We start from the raw sequence: 21,909 nt of genomic DNA on the forward strand, positions 1-21,909 counted from the left end.
TTTCACGGATTACTTTTTTCTACTCTCTGACTGATCGACTCCATTTGGAAAACTACCTGCCACAAGTTGCGCCGCCCATGGGCGCACTCTCCCCGAATCACTAGATGGTCCCTATTCTTTCCTTTTGTCTTTGCGCTCACCCATGTATCGCTTTCTTTGACGCTGTTGCTCCCCTTTTGTCCTTCTTCCTCCTTTGGAATATCGTTCGGAGATTGTTAAGTTTATATGCGGGATTATACCTTTCCCGTGGGGTACCGTTTCGCTTGGGAGCTATCAATAGCCGTAAGGAGGTGGCCAAGTCCCCTTGTTCCGAGGCGCAAACGAATAATCGAAAGAATAAAAACTGAAAATTTCAAGTAACCTTAATTATTCACAAAATAAAAAGGATTATTTAATACATTTAATCTTTTGTATCGCATTTTTCTATTCCTTACGTATTAAAAAAAATGGAAAATAACGATCCTTTCAGGTCAGTTAATCCTTGTAGAATACAATACATTATAATCCTTCCGTAGGTTTTGTCGTGCTCGCCCATGCAGGAAAAAGACAGATACCTTAAAAGTGAATAAAAATTTATTTACTCCTGATGTTATAATATTCCCCATAACGTTCGTGACAAATTCATATCGTTGTCCATAGTGTGCGCATTATCCATCGAAAAACCTTGTATACAATAGTTGGAAAAAATCACTAATAAACGCGTCACTTATGACCGCTTGTTCTCGAATACAATAAATGCGCCAAATGCATACAATACGTATAATCACTTTGAAATGATTCTTACCAAAATATAGTTAAGCGTTGTAAAATGTAAAAAATGGGCGTACCTTAAAAGACTGACGTTAGTTTCTTAAAATGGAAACACATAAGAAGAAATAAATAATGTGATAATACCACATAATCGTTATTTACATATTTTAAGAAAAATATTCCGTACATTCAAGTGCCGCGTTTTTTTTACGACTGAAGTTAGCGATCATCCGTCAAGCAATCGAATGACAATCGAACGATAATATCGAACGCGCGAGATTAATTCCCGGGAAAATTTCAAATTCAATAAATACACGAAACGCAAAAACTACATTGTACTTTTTTTCGTTTTAATAAAATTTAAATAAGAAATACTGAAAATACGTGGAAAATGATCTTAAAATTAAAATTCACTTAAGAAACTATTCGTCACTTTTATAAATACTGATTATTGAAGTAAGAATTTAAAAGGAACGATTTAAAATGGATTGCTGTTCGCAAGAAACAATGAAATTCGCATTAGGAAAACATCTTTCTTTTTTCACAATAATTATTCAATTATTTAAAATAAAAATACTGGCGTGTACGTGAGTATATTACAATTTTATAATTTGCAATATAGAAGCTGTATCTTGGTGCTTTTTTACACATAAAACTGCACCTTAATGATCTTTCAGTTAAACATAATTAATGTTTAATTCCTTTACGATGTTTCCTTAATTGATTATTAAAATAATCTTAAGTTAAGCGCAATAGTTTGCGTTGATTTCTTTTTTATTTCGCACATAAAATTGCACATGTAAATTCGCAGAAGCAACATAGAATAATTGGTTAAAAATCAATAGACAGATTTTTAATTTCTTTTAGCCATTGCGCTTAAGTCCAGTCGACTGGTGTATATACTATCAGGCAGTACCGAAATTATCTTATTATTTTTCTTATTTATAGAGGGAACAAAAATATTTCTTTCGACCGCTGGAGAAATATCTGAAAAGATTAGAAACTCAACCTTTCTTAATAGTAAATATTGAGCTTGTGCCAGTAAGCGTTGTATTAGCGCGCCTCTATATAGGCAAATTTCGATAATTTTTCTACGCAACGACGTCTTAAAATTTTATTTTATTTTCTTGCGAAAACGTGTAAAAGCATTTACTGATTCTCTCGTCGACTAATTTGCTGAACACCATTGAATTGCTACTACAATCTTTACATGATGTTTAATAATAAATTCTACTCTTCATTTTAGTCGCATTACAATGATTGAAACAATATACTGATTAATTGTATTTTTTTAAAACGCAGCAATCCAATGTATAGGCAAAGAAAATCGAGAGTCGGCGCAAAAATAATGATTCATTCAGAAAGCAAGTCAAATTCAGACTTTTACATTAAAATGGAAAGAATCGTTAATTATTGTTTTGCAACAACGAATGTCGTTCGTGTTGGGAATGTGCAAAATCTAATTGCCTAGTCTTCTTATTTAGCATAAAAAATCATCTGGTGATCCGAACCGACAGAGTTCTACGATTGTATACTAAAGTGTTACATGCTGTTTTCTCGATCAAACGTGCACGAAAGCGAAATAGATTTCGTTTAACCGTCAAAAATTATCTGGTGTTTGGTGCGAGAATGAGTTTCCTCGATTTAGCCACGTCGTGAGCCAATTGTGTTACAATAAAAGAAAGATCGACATAATTTAGGCCAAAGCGAATAACTGTGTACGCGATTCAACCCTTAACGTTCCAACGTTAAATTAATTTGTATACTAGTCGCATATAAAATTGTAAATTAATATCATAAAACGCAGGATTCTTCATTTCACTAAACTTCGTATATAATCATTATTTATAAATAAAATTTTACATTTAAAATTGATTTAAAATTAAGCAATCAACGCTAAACACACATTTACAAATGTTTAAGTATTACTAGATATTGCTTCTTCACAATCTTATTTGCTATCCTCTAATGAACAATACAACTCTTTTAAACTATATATTATATGCAAACTTCTAAGTACTTATTGAAGAGAACCTTTTTTTAATATAAAACAAAAAGGTTGCTTGAGCGTAGCTTAAAATTCACATTAAGAAGAGAATTACCTACTTAATCCTTCGCGACATATAATTATCTATTTTCAGCGCAATACGTTTTAATATATTTCTTTTTTTTAATTTAAAAAGCTATTGAAATGAACTTTGCTATTCATTATAAAACAAGCAACTCATTAACACTGTATCCTTGGAGTGTTTCATTGAATTAGTAATAGTGCAAATTTATTATCTTGTTCTATCAGTGCTTAGTTTTTTCATTTTTGATCCGCAGATAACGTGTTAATTGCACTGGTCAAAGGCAAATAGAAACGCATCCTTTTTTATCAACCAGCTGTTCCCTTTTTATCTCAAAAGTAAATACACTTCCTGGAATTCTATTTGGAATTCTCAACGAGCACGTTTAAGGGATGGATCGTTAAGGGTTCGAGTAAGCTCTGAAAAAAAACGAGAAAAAAAAAGAACGAAATCGAGAACAAAGCAATGATGATTGGATCTGCGCAACTACTTACGTTGGAAGTAATTATCACGTCCCTAGGAAGTCACTATTAAGGAACGAGCTATCCGGGCTATTAAGTTTTACAAGTACTCCCGATTATCTTGTTCGGTTTCACTTTCGCATTCAATAATCTGCAATTAGTAAATTTATTTAAAGAACACCGCCTCACTCTCGCTAGCACAGCTTTAGAACGGAGTTACAAATTTCTCTTCTCTTTTTAAATAATAAATAATTGTCTAGCGCGAGTTCTTTGTTTTACTTGGACCATTTAAAAGTTACGCAAAGAAGAATACTATGAAATTTCTTGAGGCGTGGCATTTTTTTTTTTCCTCTTCGTTCGTTAAGTTTCTTTCACGTAGAACGCTAACCGGATCAACTTGCTACTATATAATTTCGTTAACGAGACTCTAATGTACGTGTGTCTGAATAGACACACTCAGTACTCTCTTCTACACTTCTTCCTCGTCTTCATTTTTACTTCATAATTGAAAAAGACAAATCTACCTCGTCGATTTAACCGACGACGAGTATCTATTCAATATACAATTCCTTAAATGGAATTACATTTGGTTTAAATTACAAAAAATACACATAATGCGTAATACGTATAAAAACGTGTCGTTTATGCGTCACATTGTTAATAATTAATCTAGCATTTGTCGATTGCAAGCAGACTTCGATAGGTAATTATTTCGTTGATTAAAATTAATTCATTCAGACTGGTAATGAATTTGAAATTCAATATGAAATAATATTGGAACACTACCGATCATCTATTGTAAATAAAATTATTTTAAGAGATACTTTAAAAGACGTTATTCTATATATAAAAATTGTTAAAAAGCAGCTTTACAAATTGCTCGAAGTCTGATTACAACGAAAGATCGAGTAGATTATTAATGACCACCAGATTACACCTAGTTTAAACGCTAATATGCTGTTAATACATCACGAGCTATAGTGATATTACACGAAACCTAAAACATAATTAGTTTATCCCTATGTGTTTGTCGATTTATAATATTCTATGTGCGTACTTCGTCGTTCTTTCTACAGCGAAAGCGTGATCACGAAAGTAAAACGGTCCCATCTTGTCTGACAATGGAATACTTGTGTGTATGTGTTTGTGTGTATGTTTTTTTTTTTCTTTTTTTAACGACACTTAGCTGCCTAATTTTCTGGTATACGTGGAATTCTATACCTCTGGTGAATTCTGCGTAGTCGCATTGATATGATCCTGTAAACAAATTCGGAGATCCCGATCGTCCAACTCGCTTTCAGTTTCAACACTAAAGCTTCTCACATTTTGACCACCGTGTCCACCTGTCCAATGTTGTTTCCAGCTTTCTAATCTCATGACCTGTGACACAAATAGAAAATACAGTAATAGCCGGTGGATTTCATAAATAACAATTTCTACAAAACGCTTCATAATTTTGTACGTTGTCAGGTAGAGAAGAAATGTGCTTTAGAATTTTCTAAGTTAGTTCAATACGGAATAGTCCAACTACTTCCTAACCTGAGGAGAAACTCTACGTAGTAGCTTATTTGAACTGTTTGTTAATCTATTCACTGTAAGGAAAGTATTAGGAGATGAGAGAACAGTTTCACAATTATGCAGGCAAATACTACTTGCAGGATTGTAAGATTTCTTAACGAAACTTTGATTCTTCTTCTTTAAAGCGATGAACCAGATGATGATGCACAGATGAAAAATCATCCTGAATATTGTACTCAGCAACATGCACATTGGTTGCTATTTAACTGTGCTTGATCAATCTTGAAAAATTTTTCTTACAGGACACTGATTAAACCTTCAATTACCTTCAATATTATGAATGGAACAAGCGAACAAAGCAAAAACAATACATGCGAGCAGTGATTATAATGCACACAATTAGTAAGATCATAAAGCACGTTGAACATAGTGATGGGGTACAACTAGAACTACGTAAATTATTATTCTTCAGAAGGATAATGAATTTGATGAATGATTCTACCTGTAACAATTTACACTGAGTGCAACTGCGATTATGTACAATTATATTTACAAATTATACAATTTAAACTGATTTAAGAGAGACATTAAGAGACATTTAAATTTTCCTTCTTCAACTTGAACTTAACTAAATTATATTTCAAGTACATCTATTGATAGACACAAGATTGTAGAGAAGAAATACAATTCTTTGATACAGTCCACATTGATGTCATGCTACGTAAATGAAATGGAAAAAATAATGCTTACGGATGGGTAAAGACTTACTCGAGCCAGCGCCAAGGCTCAGTCTCCGGGCTGGTGATTGGCGTAGGGAACTAAGGAGACAGAGATAACACAGCAATAGAGGGTTAGTTTTACAAGACAATTAGTTTCATTGTGTTAGTGTTTGGTACCTTTACACAATAAGAATTCCATTAGTAATTATAATCAAGCACAAATAGTACTGCATCATCATATCTTTCAATACAACTGATTTTGCTTGAACAACATCTTCTTCGATAACATACATTACAATGCATTTCTATTGAACACCTTGTAGGTAAGGCAAACGAATGATATCTTTGAAGGTATATTTGGTGTCAATTAAAATTTTCCTTTTCATAATAAATCATTACTCCGTGCTGTGCTAACTCCCAATATCTAATATAATGATCTTAAAGCACAATTAGTATAATAAATAGCAAGCTTGATTTATGATGAGACATTGAAAATTTGATAATATTGTAAGATATTTAGATGAATTTTTATTCAAGATGCGAATTCAATATTTCATTACAAATTTTCAATTTGCCATCCTCAAAGCTTTGATATGTAAATAATCTTTCACATAACTTGTCATTTTTATAAATTACAATGAACACATAAAATTAGAAACAATTAGGAATGTACTTTTGATGATGAAACGCGATGAATTCTTAACGTGTACAGGTACCTCTGTAGGAATATGTTACTTGTTCATGTGATAAGTGAGACCACCATGTTTTGCTTTCCGTCGCAATAATTAATCATTAATGACAAACAATAGAAGTATGAAATGTATTAGTTATGAAAATCTTATAAAATGAAGAAGCTATAATTATGCCCAATTATTTCTTAATAAACTCTTTTTATCCGAATTTTGTTAACAAAAAGAGTATTGTTCATTAGCGTGACAATTAGCGTTACATTGCAGTAAGAGGTGCAATTTGTGCATAGTTTTGTGAGTCACAATAATACAAAAGCAAAAATCACATCTTTTGCTTATTTTACATATTACCACCACAGATGCAATTTTGTACACTCAACAGACAGAACAATAACAGCTTGTATTATATATACACCCTTTTTTTGTACTTAGCTTGTTGAAATAATTCAAAGTAATTGGTAAGAAAATGTATTAGTAACACATTAAAAACGTAATCCTCTGTGATATGTGACTTAATGGTGCAGTATAAGAGAGCAACCACAGTGTTGAATTCCTAAAACATGATCTTTAAGATGAATTAGTGAGCACTTCATAAAAAACAGTGTTATAAAAAAATATTAAGTGCATTATGACAAATGTGTAAATACGTTTAGAAAAAAAATATATGATGGATTATAACTATTCACAAATAAATTAAATTATTCCTCTTTATATGATAATGAAAAACCTATGTATGTATCAATGACAATAGTAATTGTATAGAATTTATGCGGTTCTGTGTCTCCAATTTATACGAATATGCAGGAATTGCAATAAAAAATCAAGATCCTATAATGAACTTTCAACTGGAATTACTTCTATCTCAAAATATACGAAAATTTCAATAGTTACGTAAATCTACAAGCCTCGAAATTTACTAACTTGCAATCAAATAGCGAATTGAGTAACAACTGGAATTTGAACTACTGTAAAATGGTCATTTTACAATGCTACATTTTTACGATCTACCGTAATTACTTCTACCTTCTTAAATATTAAACAAATGTATGAATTTCAACTTTAACTGAAGTAATTCAATGTAAGTCACTGACGATTGTAAACGTCTATAAAAGTAATTATACTTGTGCATAATTGAAAGCATTCTTAATTATTTCATTTACTAAAGTGATACCTTAATTTTCTCAAATTTACACAAAAGAAACATTTCTTTCTATACAGTTCGTTTCACAGAACGGTTAGAATAATTTCACGTTTGATTAGCTTAGCGTTAAACCTTACAGAAGTAATATAACTGTCCTAAGTATATTAATTTTCACATGCAAGAAGTGAAAAATCAAAGATAAATTTGAACCTGTTTTCTATTTATGAAGGAAAAAATAAAAATTCATTTAAATTTAATAACATTTCTTCCAATCACCCCTTACTGCAATTTTCAAAGCAATGCTTTCATTAATGCAGCATAAATATAATATACAACTTCCACATACCTCAGCTTTTAATTCAGCAACTTTATCCTGCAGTTCCCTAACTCTCTCACTGTCATCTAAATTATTCCTAAGCTCACCTTCCGCGTGCATCTCTTCGTTCTGCAATAAACAATAACAATTAGAATTTACATACAAAACGATTTTTACTCGATTATGTAAGAACGAAAGATAGTACTTTTAATTCAAGAAGAGATATTTTCTGGGTGAGTTCAGCCACTTGCTGCGCGTGCTCTGCATCGCGTATCCTAGCCATCATAGCTTCGTCCTTCATCTTCGACTCGAGATCAGAATACTTGTGCTGTTGCTCCCTTAATTTGGCAGTAAGTTCCTTTTCCCTAGCTAAGGCAGACTCCAATTCTTCTTTAATCAATTTCCCCCCTTCGTCCTGTCGACGGAGCTGATTCGTGGCGACCTGCACTTGAGTTTCAAGCTCCATAACTTTCAGTCTAAGCTCCTTCACCTCCGTCAAAGCTTCCATCTCTCGAATCCGGGTCGTCATTAAGTCCTCTTCAAACTTCTGAACCTCGTGACCCCTGTTCTCCCAAAACAATAGCTTCTTCGGTGTGGAATCGCTCGCTGGTTGATTCTGAGCCGAACGGTGCTCTTGCAGATGCCTTTGCCAGGCAGAACTTAATTCCACTACTCGTTGCCGAAGATCCTAATAAATTTTTTACATTATTATCAATTTATTAACTACAATCAAATAATAATAAAAAATTAAAGGAAAGAACGAGGAATGTTAAATAAGGATTTTCAGATAGAAACAATGAACAGAAGTGTGAAGAAGAATTACCTTCAAGGAAAGATTAGCCTCGGCTTCTCTAAGTTTCACAGCAATCAATTCTTCTTGCAAATGAGCAACAGAATTATCCGGTGTCGATTCTCTTAATGTCTTTTTATCTTGCTCCAATTCTTGTATTCTCGCTCTGAGCTCCCTTATCGTGGCATCGTTCTCCGCCTCGTGCAAACGTACCCTTACTAATTCCTCTTGCAAACACTGAATCATTTCCTCTTTCTGCGACAACGCTTCCTGCTTCGATAGAATCTCTTCTAAGGACGACTGCTTCGACGTCACGTTTTCCTCTAACAGAAGCGACAACGATCTCAGCTCCTCGTGAGCCTGCTCGAGCTGATGACTCGTCTCAAGATGCGTATGTCGAAGAGCCGCTAATTCCCTTTGTACAACAAAGGCAGTTTCCTCCTCCTCGGCGCGCGACACTTGACCCCTGACCAATCTGTCCGCCAGTTCCGCGGATTCAGCTTCAAGAAGTTCAGTTCTTTGCCTAAGTAACCTATTCTCTGCCCTGAGCCTACGAAGCTCGACCATTTCCTCTTGCTCTTTCATTTTCAACACGGTATAATCTTTCTCCAACTTCTTCATTCTCTTCGGATTTATTTTCATACCATAAGCAAGATTCATGAGGCCATCGGGGTCTTTTTCGGCTCTTCCAGGTAGTTGTTTCTGGAAGAACTACAGGCGGAAAGAACTGGTGAATATTAATGAATAGGAAACACAGTGTGTCTTCTAGAAACATAGACATTAAATTAAAACACAGGTTTTTCATTTTTATCATCTGATAAGGTTCCTGTTTATCGAATTGAAAAATACGTAAAGCTGATAAAAATTACCTTCAACATGCCCTCCATGTCCAAGCTTAACAAATCTTCCTTGCCTAAATGCAACATGGCCAGCGCAACTTTGAAAATAATTTCCATGCCTTCGGACAGAAAGACGTCAAAAATGCGACAGGCCAACGGTAGACTGAGGGCCGTGGTAAAAAGCGTAAGAAACCAAGACGATGCGTACATTGACGTGTGAAAACCTTGAGCCGTGAAATGAGCGTGTAACTCGGGATGCGTGTCAGCAACTAAATGTTCTAGCTGATACATGCACACCCCTAATTCAGCCATACTCGGCTTGAACATGTCTCGCAAACGATACTCTTGCATAAGCGCTACCAGTACAGCGAAAGCTTCTTCCTCTGGCATTTGCTGCAACAACAAATTTATACCTATTTAAGTCTGATCAAATGAAACACCGGTGACCTACATCCAGTCTTCAAAGTATATTCATTTTTATTCTTTCAGTTTCTCTATCAATCTCTCTCTCTCTCTCTTTCTCCTCAAACATTAAAGTGTACCTGCATAAGGAGTAATCCTACAATAAATCCCGAACCTTGACAGTATCCCACTTCACGATCGTGAAGGCTATACGCTTTCATAACGTTAAACAAACTCTCCTGACCAAGTCCGTCTTTCTCCTTAAAGAAATCATGCTCAGGATACGTTCTGGCTATATCCCTCCTGATTATCCTTTCGCAGGCGGACGTGGCTTTGATATACTCAGCGAACTGCTTTTTCACAGGAGAGTCGTGAGCACCGCTTAATAGTTGCCAAACAATACCTCTGCAACGATGAAATTATCAATGCTTATAAAATGAAATTCTTCAATTTTTCCAACAACCGTTTCCAATTAATATAATTCTCATTCTCAAAAATTGTTTCGTTACCTGAAATGATGAGGTATTCCTTGACGTACTAATTCTTTGACAAATTCTTTCCTCTTCTTCCAATGATAATCCCAATCAGCGACGATATGACCCCATAGGGTCCAGGTATTCTCCTCGCCATCGGCTGAGTTGTGGCGTCGGGGTGCAGCATCACCGTTTCCACCGCTGCCCCCAGACGCCACCGACACCTGAGATGTGTCAGAACCTTTCCTACTGTGATTGCTATGAAGCGAGTTCAACGACTTTGCATCCGATTCGATAAGCCTGTTATCAATCATATCACTCTACTGAGACACATATTTCTATGTTACAATTATTTTCAGTGATATGAGCGTATGAGATACATTAGAATGAATAAGTACTTTACTGTTCTTCTCGAATATTAATAATTTCACTCGACTCTGTGATACAAAAATCCAAGCAAATGCCAACTGAATATAGATTACAGCTTGCTCAAAATAATTGAAGGATCTTACATCTAAAGCCTTATACAAGAGTATAGTTTGTTATTTTATAAACACAAATCTTCCTCGATTACTTTGAGCTTTGAATTACACGAACCATAAGTGAAAGCATGGACATATCTAAAGCATGATCGACTAGCCGCATGCAGGGACGATGAGTAAACGGTTCTCAACAGCGATAATTCACCTATTGGCTTCCTCCAGCTTAGCTAATAGAGCCAGCTCGTCGGTGGGTATTTCCTGCGACGAGTTTATCCTCTCTTCCTCGGATTGAATCGGCGGCGGAGAGCTCGGAAGTGTCTTGCTAGCCTGCCTGTTGCTCTGACCGGTCTGATGTACCGTGGTGCATAAACACAACACGCTCATCACCTGCGGTCCATAACGTGATAATCCTAATTGACCGGCTGCCTGCTGCTTCTCTTGACCCCTGCAATTTCAATCATTCGTTACTTATCAATTACTTCCATACCGATGAGTAATGCTTTAACACCTTTATACCCGGATTCTTCTAAGAACCGCTAGATCATCAATTCTGATTTATTTATTAAATTTTCACCCCCTTTTTCGAGCCCATTTCAGATAATCAGGGCGGCGAATTTTTAATTGCAAAATTCGAATGTTGCAATCGAAAATTTGCTTTCCTATTTTATTTTATTTTTTCAAATTTCCGGATAGAAGAAAGCGAACGATACCGAGTATTTTTTTCACCCCCTTTTTGGAGCCCATTTCAAATAATCAGGACGGCGAATTTTTAATTGCAAATTTCGAATGTTGCAATAGAAAATTTGCTTTCCTATTCTATTTTTTTTTTTTTTGTTTCCGGATACAAGAAAGCGAACGATACCGAGTATTTTCTATTTCATTATTTAATTACTGTTTTTTTTTTTCTGATGCGGTAAGGGAGATCGACGATAAGGTATACACTCCTCTCACCTCTTCAACAATCATAATTAATGCGAGAAACGAAAAATTTCACTAACGAACCGACTTTGACGAGTCGATGCGTTAACCTGCCGTCCGTTCAGCAAAGTATCAATGTAATTAATGGATTCTAGAGGGAACGAGTGATCATTGAATCGCCAATTAAATGGATTCGAAAGACCACGACGAATCCTCGTTACAGGAATATATTTCTCCCTTTTTCTTCTTTTTTAACCTTTTCCCAATGGACTGAAAAGAAGATGTAATTCTTCTTTTTTGAAAGCAATTTTAATGTATTCAGACTACCTTTTCAATGTTTTATTTCGTGTCCATCGCGCCGCCGCTGGTGCCAGCAAACCACGAAGAACCATCGAGAAACCCTTTCCTTTTTCTGTCGCGAACGATCGAGAACGTAGTTCGATTTTTATTTTTTATTTCTTTTTTCTAAACACCTAGTCACGGTAATCACTTTCGATTTTTCCGCGAAACACTCGTCACGGAGCGCAATTTTTCAACGATCATTCGCAGAACAGTTCTAGGCTCGATGCTCAGGCGGAAATACTTTCTTCGAACATGGGATTCGCTGGGTTTTTTCATCTTTTCATTTCTCTGCTTGAAACAGATTCGAGATAATTTTATTCCCCAGGATTTTCCACGAACAACCGTTCCATCGTGCTCGTGTAGGAAACGCGTAGAAATAATGGAAGATGAAGAAGAAAGGCGAGCAATTAGCGCGTGCGAATGGATTAGCAAACGAACGCAACGCGCCGAGGAAAATACACAAGCGATCGGATAGAATAATTTACGGTTCTCGGTAGCCTGAATTAGCGCGGAATTTAAGGTATGTACGAACGTCTGTACACGAAAGTGGGAACGATAACGCGCTCGATAAATACCTGTAAAATTGAATTGATACCATTGTTTTATTCGTATAGGAATTTGCCGCCTGCAAATTTTAGGAAGGAAATAATTATATTATAGTTTCAAGAGAATTTCATAAATGATAATAAAGGTTAACACTAGATTGCCGGAGCGAGTCTATTTGACTCATTTACGATTTTATTGCTATATATATATAGAAAAATTTTAATAATTTTTTTTAAAACATATGTTTGTTTTTAATTGAATTATGAAATGTACAATATCAATCATAGTGTCCGTTCGTCTAGTGTATTTTGTAACTTCAAATAAATTACTGAAATTGAGATAAAATTTCGAACCAGGAGACACGATCATGACCCAAAAATCCCATCTACTTACTATTTTTTAGTATCCAGTTCCGTCTAGTGTATTTTGTAATTTCAAATAAATGATTGAAATTCTAAATTATTGGATATTCTAAAGCTTTTATCAGATGATTATGTTAATTATTTTAACGCTTTTATTAAATAATTAGATTTATGATATTTGCTGCGGTTAAACTTGGACCCCAAAGTCAGTGCTTTTTCACTAGACGTACGGACACTATGATTGATATTGTATACAAATACCAATTCCTTCCCCCTCCCTACTCCTTAGTTCCAAAAGTTCATATATGCAGGCAAAATAGGTATATACCCAACATCCGGCAATCTAGTGTTAAAAACGCGTGATCACCGATCCATGATTCCCACCCACGGTGTTCCTTCATTTCGTATTCACCTGCAACGTGTACAAATTACGGGTCTGCCCGAAATTTTCGTACAATGTATATTAGATTCTCGAAAATTATAAATTATGGAACTAGACGCACCGGATGCGTCCTGTATTTATATAACCAACGACGCACCTTATGCGTCCCGTGTACATTATACGTGACGCACCGTATGCGTCTCGGTTAATTTTGAAAATTATTTAGAAAAATTCATACTGTTTTAAAATTACTAGGAAACGCGATGCCACTGGCAAGAAAAATGTCTCACCACCTGAAATTTGTTCTGTGATAAGAGAACTGGTATTGGACTATAGATAGCGTTCATAATTATTCAGAAGATAGTGTATTCCACTTGAGTCGTTCCAAGTTATTTTAGCTACTTCAACCCAGCTACTTTTTAGATCGACGTAGTTTATACTTGAAAGTTGAACGGTTCTTTCAGACTCTCATTTCCAATTTTCACTCGATTTTTACCATATTATTTTGTATCAAAAATTCTCGAATGATTGCATTCAATTCTCCACACTTTCGTTTCACTTTCCACCATTTCACGTAAACATATTAAATTGCAAAATATTTTTTTTTTCGTCGACTGGAAAGTTTGACGAATACCGTGGGTCATTGGTGACCCATGCGAAGGATCGAAGTACAACCGTTCGTGAAATCTATGGAAAACTATTTAAGGTACACCCTGTACATTGGAATGATGCGATTGTTATAAATATCGATGGTAGATCGCTTCAGAAGTACTCGGGAATGTTTCCGGCCCCTCGATGACTCGAACTTGCTGAACAACTTACATATTGAGAAATAATTTTAAATAGAATCTCTGGGTACTACATTTCTCTAGATTTATGGCCCCATTCCGTGCAGCACTCGAACGATTTCCCAAAAGAGCTCGGGAAGATGCATCTTCTCATACCCCTGTTCACCTAATTCTCTATTTTAATCTTCTTACCGAATAAAATTCAGAATCTAACAATTTTTCTGTATATTAACCCATTAACTGGCAAATTGTTATTTTTGATATTCTTGTTTAACATTTTATTTAACATAATCCTATTGCTAGTGATAAAAAAAAATATATATATATATATTCAAATCCTCATCTGGGGATTGTGGTAGCAAATGGGTTAGTTATAATTTATATATTATTAAATATAATATTATTCACCTAATTCTCTATTTCAATCTTCTTACCGAATAAAATTCAGAATCTAGTAATTTTTCTATATATTAATTACAATTTATATATTATTAAATATTATTCACCTAATTCTCTATTTCAATCTTCTTACCGAATAAAATTCAGAATCTAGTTATTTTTCTGTATATTAAATATAATTTTAATATTATTAAATATAAATAAATCCCATTTAGAAATGAATAAATAAATAAATAATTTAATTTTACAAAAAAAAAAAAAAAAAAAAAAAAATACTGATCGAATTGAATAACCTCCTTTATCGAAGTCGGTTAAAAATACTAGATAATTCGTTTTGTTGTAAAGGTTAGATATCAACACCTTACCAACCGGAAATCAATTGATACACCTGACGACAATTACTATTCAATGATAAAGCGACAGAATTATATTTCATCTATGATCCCGGTACGCGAACGGTACACAAAGGTTAAGGAACTTGTTCGGAACGGTTCTGAAATTGAAGTTTCTTACAGAATGAAATGAAAAGATGAAATTAAGTCGAAGCACAAGGTAGGAGACAGGTGTGGAGGACCGGAACAATTCACTGATACAATTAGATATCACGGATATACCGATCGATCGCGAACAGTCTCGTCCGGCAAGGGCCACCGGTTAATTGGCCAATCGATGTTGATTTTATCGTTCCCTTTTTCGATTAACTGGCACAGTAGGATCGCCAAACGCGTACTGGAAAGTACGGAATGGTTTGAGGGTCGATGGAGCCCGCGCAGGCTAGGATGCTCCACATGCGCATCGACCTCTCTCTTTCGTAACGAGTAAATAAAGAAAAAAGAAGAAAAAACAGCGACTTGATTCGATACGGAAGAAGCGATGAAATTTTTACAGAGAATTATTTGAAATCATTGATTCGGTATGATTTATTTATTTATTGGTATGTACGGGCATGGCCCTTTTTATGAATGGATACACAGGGTGTCCCATAACTGGTGGTACAAACGAGTAGGGGGTGAAAAATTGAATCGAAAATGTAGAATAAAATTTTTTCACATGACGCTTTATTTTCGAAAAAAATAAGTTTGAAAATTTGTCGAGTACGCGTGCACTTGAACCAGCTTCACCTCGACGGATTTCATTGTAGATCACCTCCATTCTTATTCGTAAACGTTGTCAATGGATCGATGGACAGATTTCCAGAATTCGTCTAATTTATGACTCGGAACAGTAAGATAGTAAAATCCGGCGAACTGAAGCTAAATCAAGTACACGTGTACTCGATAAATTTTCAAACTTATTTTTTTCGAAAATAAAGCGTCATATGAAAAAATTTTATTCTACATTTTCGATTCAATTTTTCACGTAGAATCACCCCCTACTCGCTTGTACCACTAGTTACGGGACACCCTGTATAATGCAGTCAATTGTTCAACTAAAATTGTTAACACGTTGATGCAGATTAATGCAAAGCAGAATAATACAGTAAAAGAAAAAAAAGAAATTCGGGAAAAAATATAATACAAAAAAAATAATAATGCAAAATAAAACGAGTATAAGAATTATATAGTCACCTTATCAGATATGCTGATAGAGGTGAACAAATCAATAATAAACAGTATATTCGTTTGATAATTGTCTCGAATCGTATGGGAACGAGATGAACGAATGAAAACAGTATTCATTGTAGACCCTTCCGCGTACAATTTTATCTATATTGAATAAAAAAGTTCTAGGGGTAAATAAAGCACTTCTATGAAGGCAAACAGAAAAATTTCGATTGCTGGTTAAACAGTAAATATTTGTTTATTCGCAAAGAGTATGTAAAGAGTTCCCCCTACTTGTTACGTTTCATTACACGATTGAAACGCTAATTAATTTAAGAAGAAAAACATGTCTTTCATTTATGACATACTCTTCACTATAAATAACATCGAATTCGTCCCTTTTAGACGCGCCTACGTAACATGTTACTCTGGGTACATTTATGTAATTCCAAAATACAATTCTATCTTTTTTTAATAATTACACATAAATATATAATAAAATTGTCAATTTTTTTTTTTAAACATATCCCTTTATCAAGCGTGACATTTTGATGATTAATTTTTTTTAAATCAAATAAAAATAAATTGGTATTGATTACCGCCGGTCGGTAATTGGTCGGTAATACAGTGCATTAAAAAAATTTTGAATAATTTTCAAAAACTCCAACGAGTAATAGAAAAATAACTAGATAGGATGAAATGTTATACGGTCATCATTTCTATGCTGAATTAACGTGTGAAAGAACGTGTACTGTTTTAATAATTATATCGCGAAAATTAGACACCTTTCACCGGTGTACATTGTATCGAAAGAAAATTTGTTACGTTGCTTTCTGGACTCTTCGTCGACCTGTGCGCATACGCGTATTGCTTACAACAATATGCTTTTTTAATTATTCCGTAAGAATGAATGACGGATCGCTTTACCGTTACAGTTGCACAATACGCGACTACGTATATCGCGCGTATACGTGGAAAGCAATCGTCCAAATGCATGTGGAAACAAAGCGATCGAGGGAAACGAAAAAAGAATCTAATGGGCTGCACATTCCTCTGTCATGGAACGCGATGATTCAAAAATGCTTTCTACTATTTTAGCAACAGCATTTTCAGTGAAATGCATTGTCCATGCAGCTGCACTTTCATGAGAAAAATTTCCTTTCAGTCTAGCATGGAGATTTTAATGTTGCTACTTTGAACTAGTTTGCGGCTACATTGAATTGAATCTGCGAAAGAAGCAGCAAGGTGTTAAATAATTCCTTGCACCTTTTACTCTTTTCTAGCTAACTGTACATTTGTTTCATCAAACGGTCTGAAATATAATTTCTACTTAATTTTTGAGTTTGAAATAAGGAAACACGTTACAAAATGGTATTATTTAATTAGCTTAACACAAACCGAACATGGTCCCTAAATGCCTGATATTGATAATTAAATTGTACGATGTAAATTGTATGATTGATACTACAGACTATTTGTCTGGCACGCAACATGGTATAATCATAACAAATATGTATTTGTCGATCATATTGCAAATAGGAGGTTCATGATACTATAAATTCTAAAAAATTACATGTACTATAATATGATCAAGGATCATAAGTTATTTAATCTTTTATCTATTTATCAATAAAAGTATTTTTAATTTCAAGCATAAGTAATGTTATTTTATTTTACAGTTTTAAATTATAAAAAATTTTACGAAAGATGAAGAGATTCTAAACAGAATGCCATCTATACAAATTGGAATTCATAACAGAAGAAATAAATATTTTCAATGTGACATCATTAATTCTTATTTCGCACACAATTTACTAATATCACGCCTATTTTCACGTGAACAAAACATAAATCGTTAACGAGATGTTGAGATTCGATTGAAAAGAACGAGAAATGAAAGATCAGTAACAGGTGCCTAACAATATGACGACGAAAAAAGGAAAACTGTCAGAGTGGCTACTTGTGCATATTAACAAACTGTCAGGCGAAACGATTCACCGACAACCATCTGTTTCTGAAATCTACTAAAAGTACTGTGTACCACGTACCTTTGGTTAGATTAATATTCCATATGTTGCTTGCGAAATGAATCACGCACTAAGTCAAAAAATTCAGTTTCGTGCGAGCAAAATCGGTTATAACACTGCTCCGAGGGCAACGAGGCACATACGCGGCTGTCACCACTTAAAATTGTCATCACGATAGATTTGAGCACGCGCACTGCTGCCAACATTCCCACTACTATACAGCAGTTTCAAGAAATTTTTTTCTCTTCTTATATATTGAAATTATATTTTGTTTTATTTTGAACCTTAGACAGTTGAATAAATTTGCAACAAAAACCATTAACTAATGTTAATTCTAAAAATATAATCATTGAACCTACCCGTTAAATTACAATGAAAAGTTACTAGTTAATGCATTTACATCCTAGGGATATTTCCATAAAAATAATATTTTTATTATTATGTAAACAATTTGTAATAAATAGCAATATTATTCGATAACATTGGAAATTAATCGTATGCTCCATGTACTGTACAATTAAATATACAAATGTTTACATTATCACGTATTTATATATATGTAAATATAAGAATTGACGAAGGAGCAGATATCAATATGATTTTAGCATTAAAAATATAACTTTGAATGTTTTTTAATGTAAAGTATCATTGAAAATAATGTGAAAATAGTTTTTAATCAAATACTTGTAACAATCAGTAAATAACGCATTATAAAATTCATTTTCTTTAATGCGCATAATCCCAGTGGTTATCCTCATCAGCTGATATAATAAACAAAACTATGACAATATATATTTAAATATATTTTGTACAATTTATAATGTCTGAAGTTATTTATTAAAGTTACAATAATATAAACAAATAAATTCTTAAGATGTCATTAAGAAAATTTATGCATCCAAGGAATAAATATAAAAAAGTACCAGACTTCAAAGAACTTGCATTACAATATCCTGAATTTCTTAATGTTGCAAATATAGTAAGATATTAAATTGAATAACAATATTAATACTGTTAAAATCAAGTATCAAATGTAATCTGTTTATTCAACTTTTAGGATATAGCAGGTAAAGTGAAGATTGACTTCAAGAATGAAGAGAGTTTACGAGTACTCACAGAAGTATTATTAAAACATGATTTTAATCTAGAAGTGAAAATACCTCCAAAGAAATTAGTACCTACATTGCCATTGCGTTTGAACTATATTTTATGGATTGAAGATTTAATGAAACATGCTTCTTTTCATGGCATGGAAGAAATTATAGGAATAGACATTGGTACAGGAGCAGTTTGTATTTACCCTTTGTTGTTTGCAAAAATGTATGGAAATCAAATGATTGGAACAGAAGTAGATGAAACCAGCATACAAACAGCCAATCATCAGATTGAAAATAATAAGTTGCAACATTTAATAAAAAGTATAATTATATCACAGATTATCTACAACTTATTCAACTTATACTTTAATTTTAAATTAATATATTTTTTACAGTACTAAAGGTAGATGAAAAAACAATTTTGAAAGGTGCAGTTGACAAAGATCAAGTATACCATTTCTCAATGTGTAATCCACCTTTTTTCAAAATAGAGGAAGCACCAGATAAAGTGCCAAAAAGATTACCACCAAGAAATGCTCCAACTGGAAACAGTGGTGAACTTACAGTTCAGGGTGGCGAAAGAGAATTTGTAACACAGATGATTAATGAGAGTATAGAGACGAAAGAAAAAATCAAAATTTATACTACAATGTTTGGAAGAAGAAGCAATTTATTATTTTTGTTGAAATTTTTAAAGAAAAAGAATATAGAGAATGCAACGTGGACGGAATTTTGTCAAGGTCACACAAAACGGTAAACACTTATTACAAATATTCTACTTGTTCACAAATGTATATATACTAATATGTTTGTTAATAGATGGGGATTGGCATGGTCATTTCTACCAAAAGATGTTATTGACCTGACAACTGCACCTGTTATTAGAAAAAGTGGAGATTACATTGCAAAGTTATTAAGAGAGAGGCGTCCAACTGAAATACAGTTCCCTATGCAACATAAATTTTCTTCCTTTGACCATGTAATCAACATTTTAGAAGAAACAATGGAAGAAATAAATGTAACATATATATTTAAATATAATATATTGTGCTAAGCTTAACATCTTAATATATGTTGTTTAACATGCAGGTAAAAATCAAGGAATTAAACTTACCTATTAACGATTTCAATGGGTGGTCATGTCAGTTAATTGCGGAAAATGATACATGGTCGCATGCACGTAGAAAGCGTCGATTAGCTCAGAGACAAATGAACAAATCTAGAGATCATGACAGAGAAGATACAAATACATCAAATGATCTTACAAAAAATTGTTCAGAAGAATTAATTGAAAATAATACAAAAGATAATACCACTGCACAAAAACAGGTTCAATTGTCAGCAGAAAACGTGGATATGAAAGAACCTCTGTTAATATGTAGCTTTTTTGTTGAACCGATAGAGCATGAAGAACCTGAAAATGATGATCTAAAAATATCTATGATTTTTGAAAAAGGAACTGGTGGAATAAATGCTTTAGAAACATTTAAACAGTACTTAATAAACAAATTAGACGTCAGGGAGTATTTTCAAAAGCAGTGCGCAAGACCTAATAAAAAGAAAAGGAAGAGATTAAAAAGTGGTGCAAGTAATGATGCTAATTCGCAAGAAAGCGAAAAATCATTTGAAAGCAGTGTGGAATCTGTTTAGGCTATTAATATTCCATGTAAAATGGCTAATTGCATGTGTAAATTCTATGAAATTATGTAACAGGTAAAATATATGTAAATCAAGTATTTAACTTTATTTATAATCAATAGTCCTTATTAACTAGCATTTTTTTTATCATACATTTTGGCTAACAAGTGCAATATGATATTTCCATGTTATAAATTATATAAACTTGTTAAACAGAAACTACACAGCTTTTCCATTTATTCATCTTTCATTATTACTATTATTGTTATACGTATAACAATTAGAACACAAAATAATTTCATATTTAAAACAAAATATTAACAAACCACTGATGTTTTCAACTCAATCATTCAATTATATAATAAAATCTTGATGTGGGGTGTTTGCCCTTAATATCCTCCGTACAACAAATGCTATTTAATAAAATTTTATGATTAAACAACAAAAAATTGTAGACTAACATTTCGGTAACAGTTGATTTTCATTTGTATAACACTAAGACTAACTGCGGTATTTCTCTATTAGTAATTAGTAAATTGACGCTACTTCTATAATATGTTGACTAATGAGCTGCTTTTGATAACTTTATTTATGTTCGTGAATGCAACAACGCATCTGTCATTATACCATGCTTTTGCTGCCACCATTTGTTTATAAAATATCCTCTTTTTTTTCATACAAACGGTAATTAAGAATCTGTAAAATTTAAATTCTTTTTCAGATTCGGATCCTCGCATACGATGACGATAAAATAATGACAGATGAAAGAAAGCTTTTTACGTGATGTATATGATATAAAAATGATAATAAAATTGTATGAATTGTTCTTGTTATTCCATGTCGACCTTCGTGTATTTTAATATTGTTTGTTATAAATTCCAATTATTTAGTACTTCAACAATTCCACTGGACTTACTGATGGCAACTAGAATGGGAAAGTGACAGTAATGTTTAGATGGCACAAACAATGATCTCATATGTGTACTAACAAAATAGCCTATTAAAGAGGTACAAAAAAAAAAGAACAATTGACTTATATTCTATAATAATAAAATCGATTATTCGTTTCATGATCATTATAACTCTGTCGGTACGTTGCATACCATTTCAATTTAGCAACACTTGTGCAATACGCTGGAACAAACGCTAATTATCTCGTCGATCGATGGAAGTGTAATAATTTTCTCGATATAGAATTAATTGAGCCTTTAGAAAAAGAT

General features: G+C 33.4%; 2 protein-coding genes across 9 annotated transcripts; one reads left to right on the forward strand and one right to left on the reverse strand.

Annotated features, from left to right (window-relative positions):
- Nucleotides 1-204: 204 nt before the first annotated feature.
- Evi5 (ecotropic viral integration site 5) lies at nt 205-18,139 on the reverse strand. 8 transcript variants are annotated; one of them, XM_076693417.1, is made up of 12 exons: nt 15,001-17,500; nt 11,895-12,197; nt 10,855-11,094; nt 10,204-10,467; nt 9,835-10,099; nt 9,323-9,685; nt 8,487-9,164; nt 7,869-8,351; nt 7,694-7,792; nt 4,502-4,660; nt 435-3,431; nt 205-343 (listed from the first exon to the last, which is right to left on the reverse strand). In XM_076693417.1, exons 2-11 carry the CDS (start codon nt 11,957-11,959, stop codon nt 3,381-3,383), a joined length of 2,667 nt encoding a protein of 888 aa, XP_076549532.1. In that variant the 5' UTR covers nt 11,960-12,197; nt 15,001-17,500; the 3' UTR covers nt 205-343; nt 435-3,380. The 8 variants fall into 8 exon arrangements, with proteins under 8 accessions (XP_076549532.1, XP_076549533.1, XP_076549534.1 ...); XM_076693418.1 differs by having other exon boundaries at nt 11,895-12,200; XM_076693419.1 differs by lacking the exon at nt 15,001-17,500 and having other exon boundaries at nt 435-3,238; nt 3,314-3,431; nt 11,895-13,523.
- Nucleotides 18,140-18,416: 277 nt separating this feature from the next.
- On the forward strand, nt 18,417-21,717 carry LOC117608074 (U6 small nuclear RNA (adenine-(43)-N(6))-methyltransferase). The gene is made up of 6 exons (XM_034332620.2): nt 18,417-18,933; nt 19,012-19,372; nt 19,447-19,804; nt 19,871-20,069; nt 20,141-20,764; nt 21,411-21,717. Exons 1-5 carry the CDS (start codon nt 18,829-18,831, stop codon nt 20,699-20,701), a joined length of 1,584 nt encoding a protein of 527 aa, XP_034188511.2. The 5' UTR covers nt 18,417-18,828; the 3' UTR covers nt 20,702-20,764; nt 21,411-21,717.
- Nucleotides 21,718-21,909: the final 192 nt, after the last annotated feature.

Source organism: Osmia lignaria, chromosome 3 (assembly GCF_051020975.1).
Source record: "Osmia lignaria lignaria isolate PbOS001 chromosome 3, iyOsmLign1, whole genome shotgun sequence".
Taxonomy (NCBI): domain Eukaryota; kingdom Metazoa; phylum Arthropoda; class Insecta; order Hymenoptera; family Megachilidae; genus Osmia; species Osmia lignaria.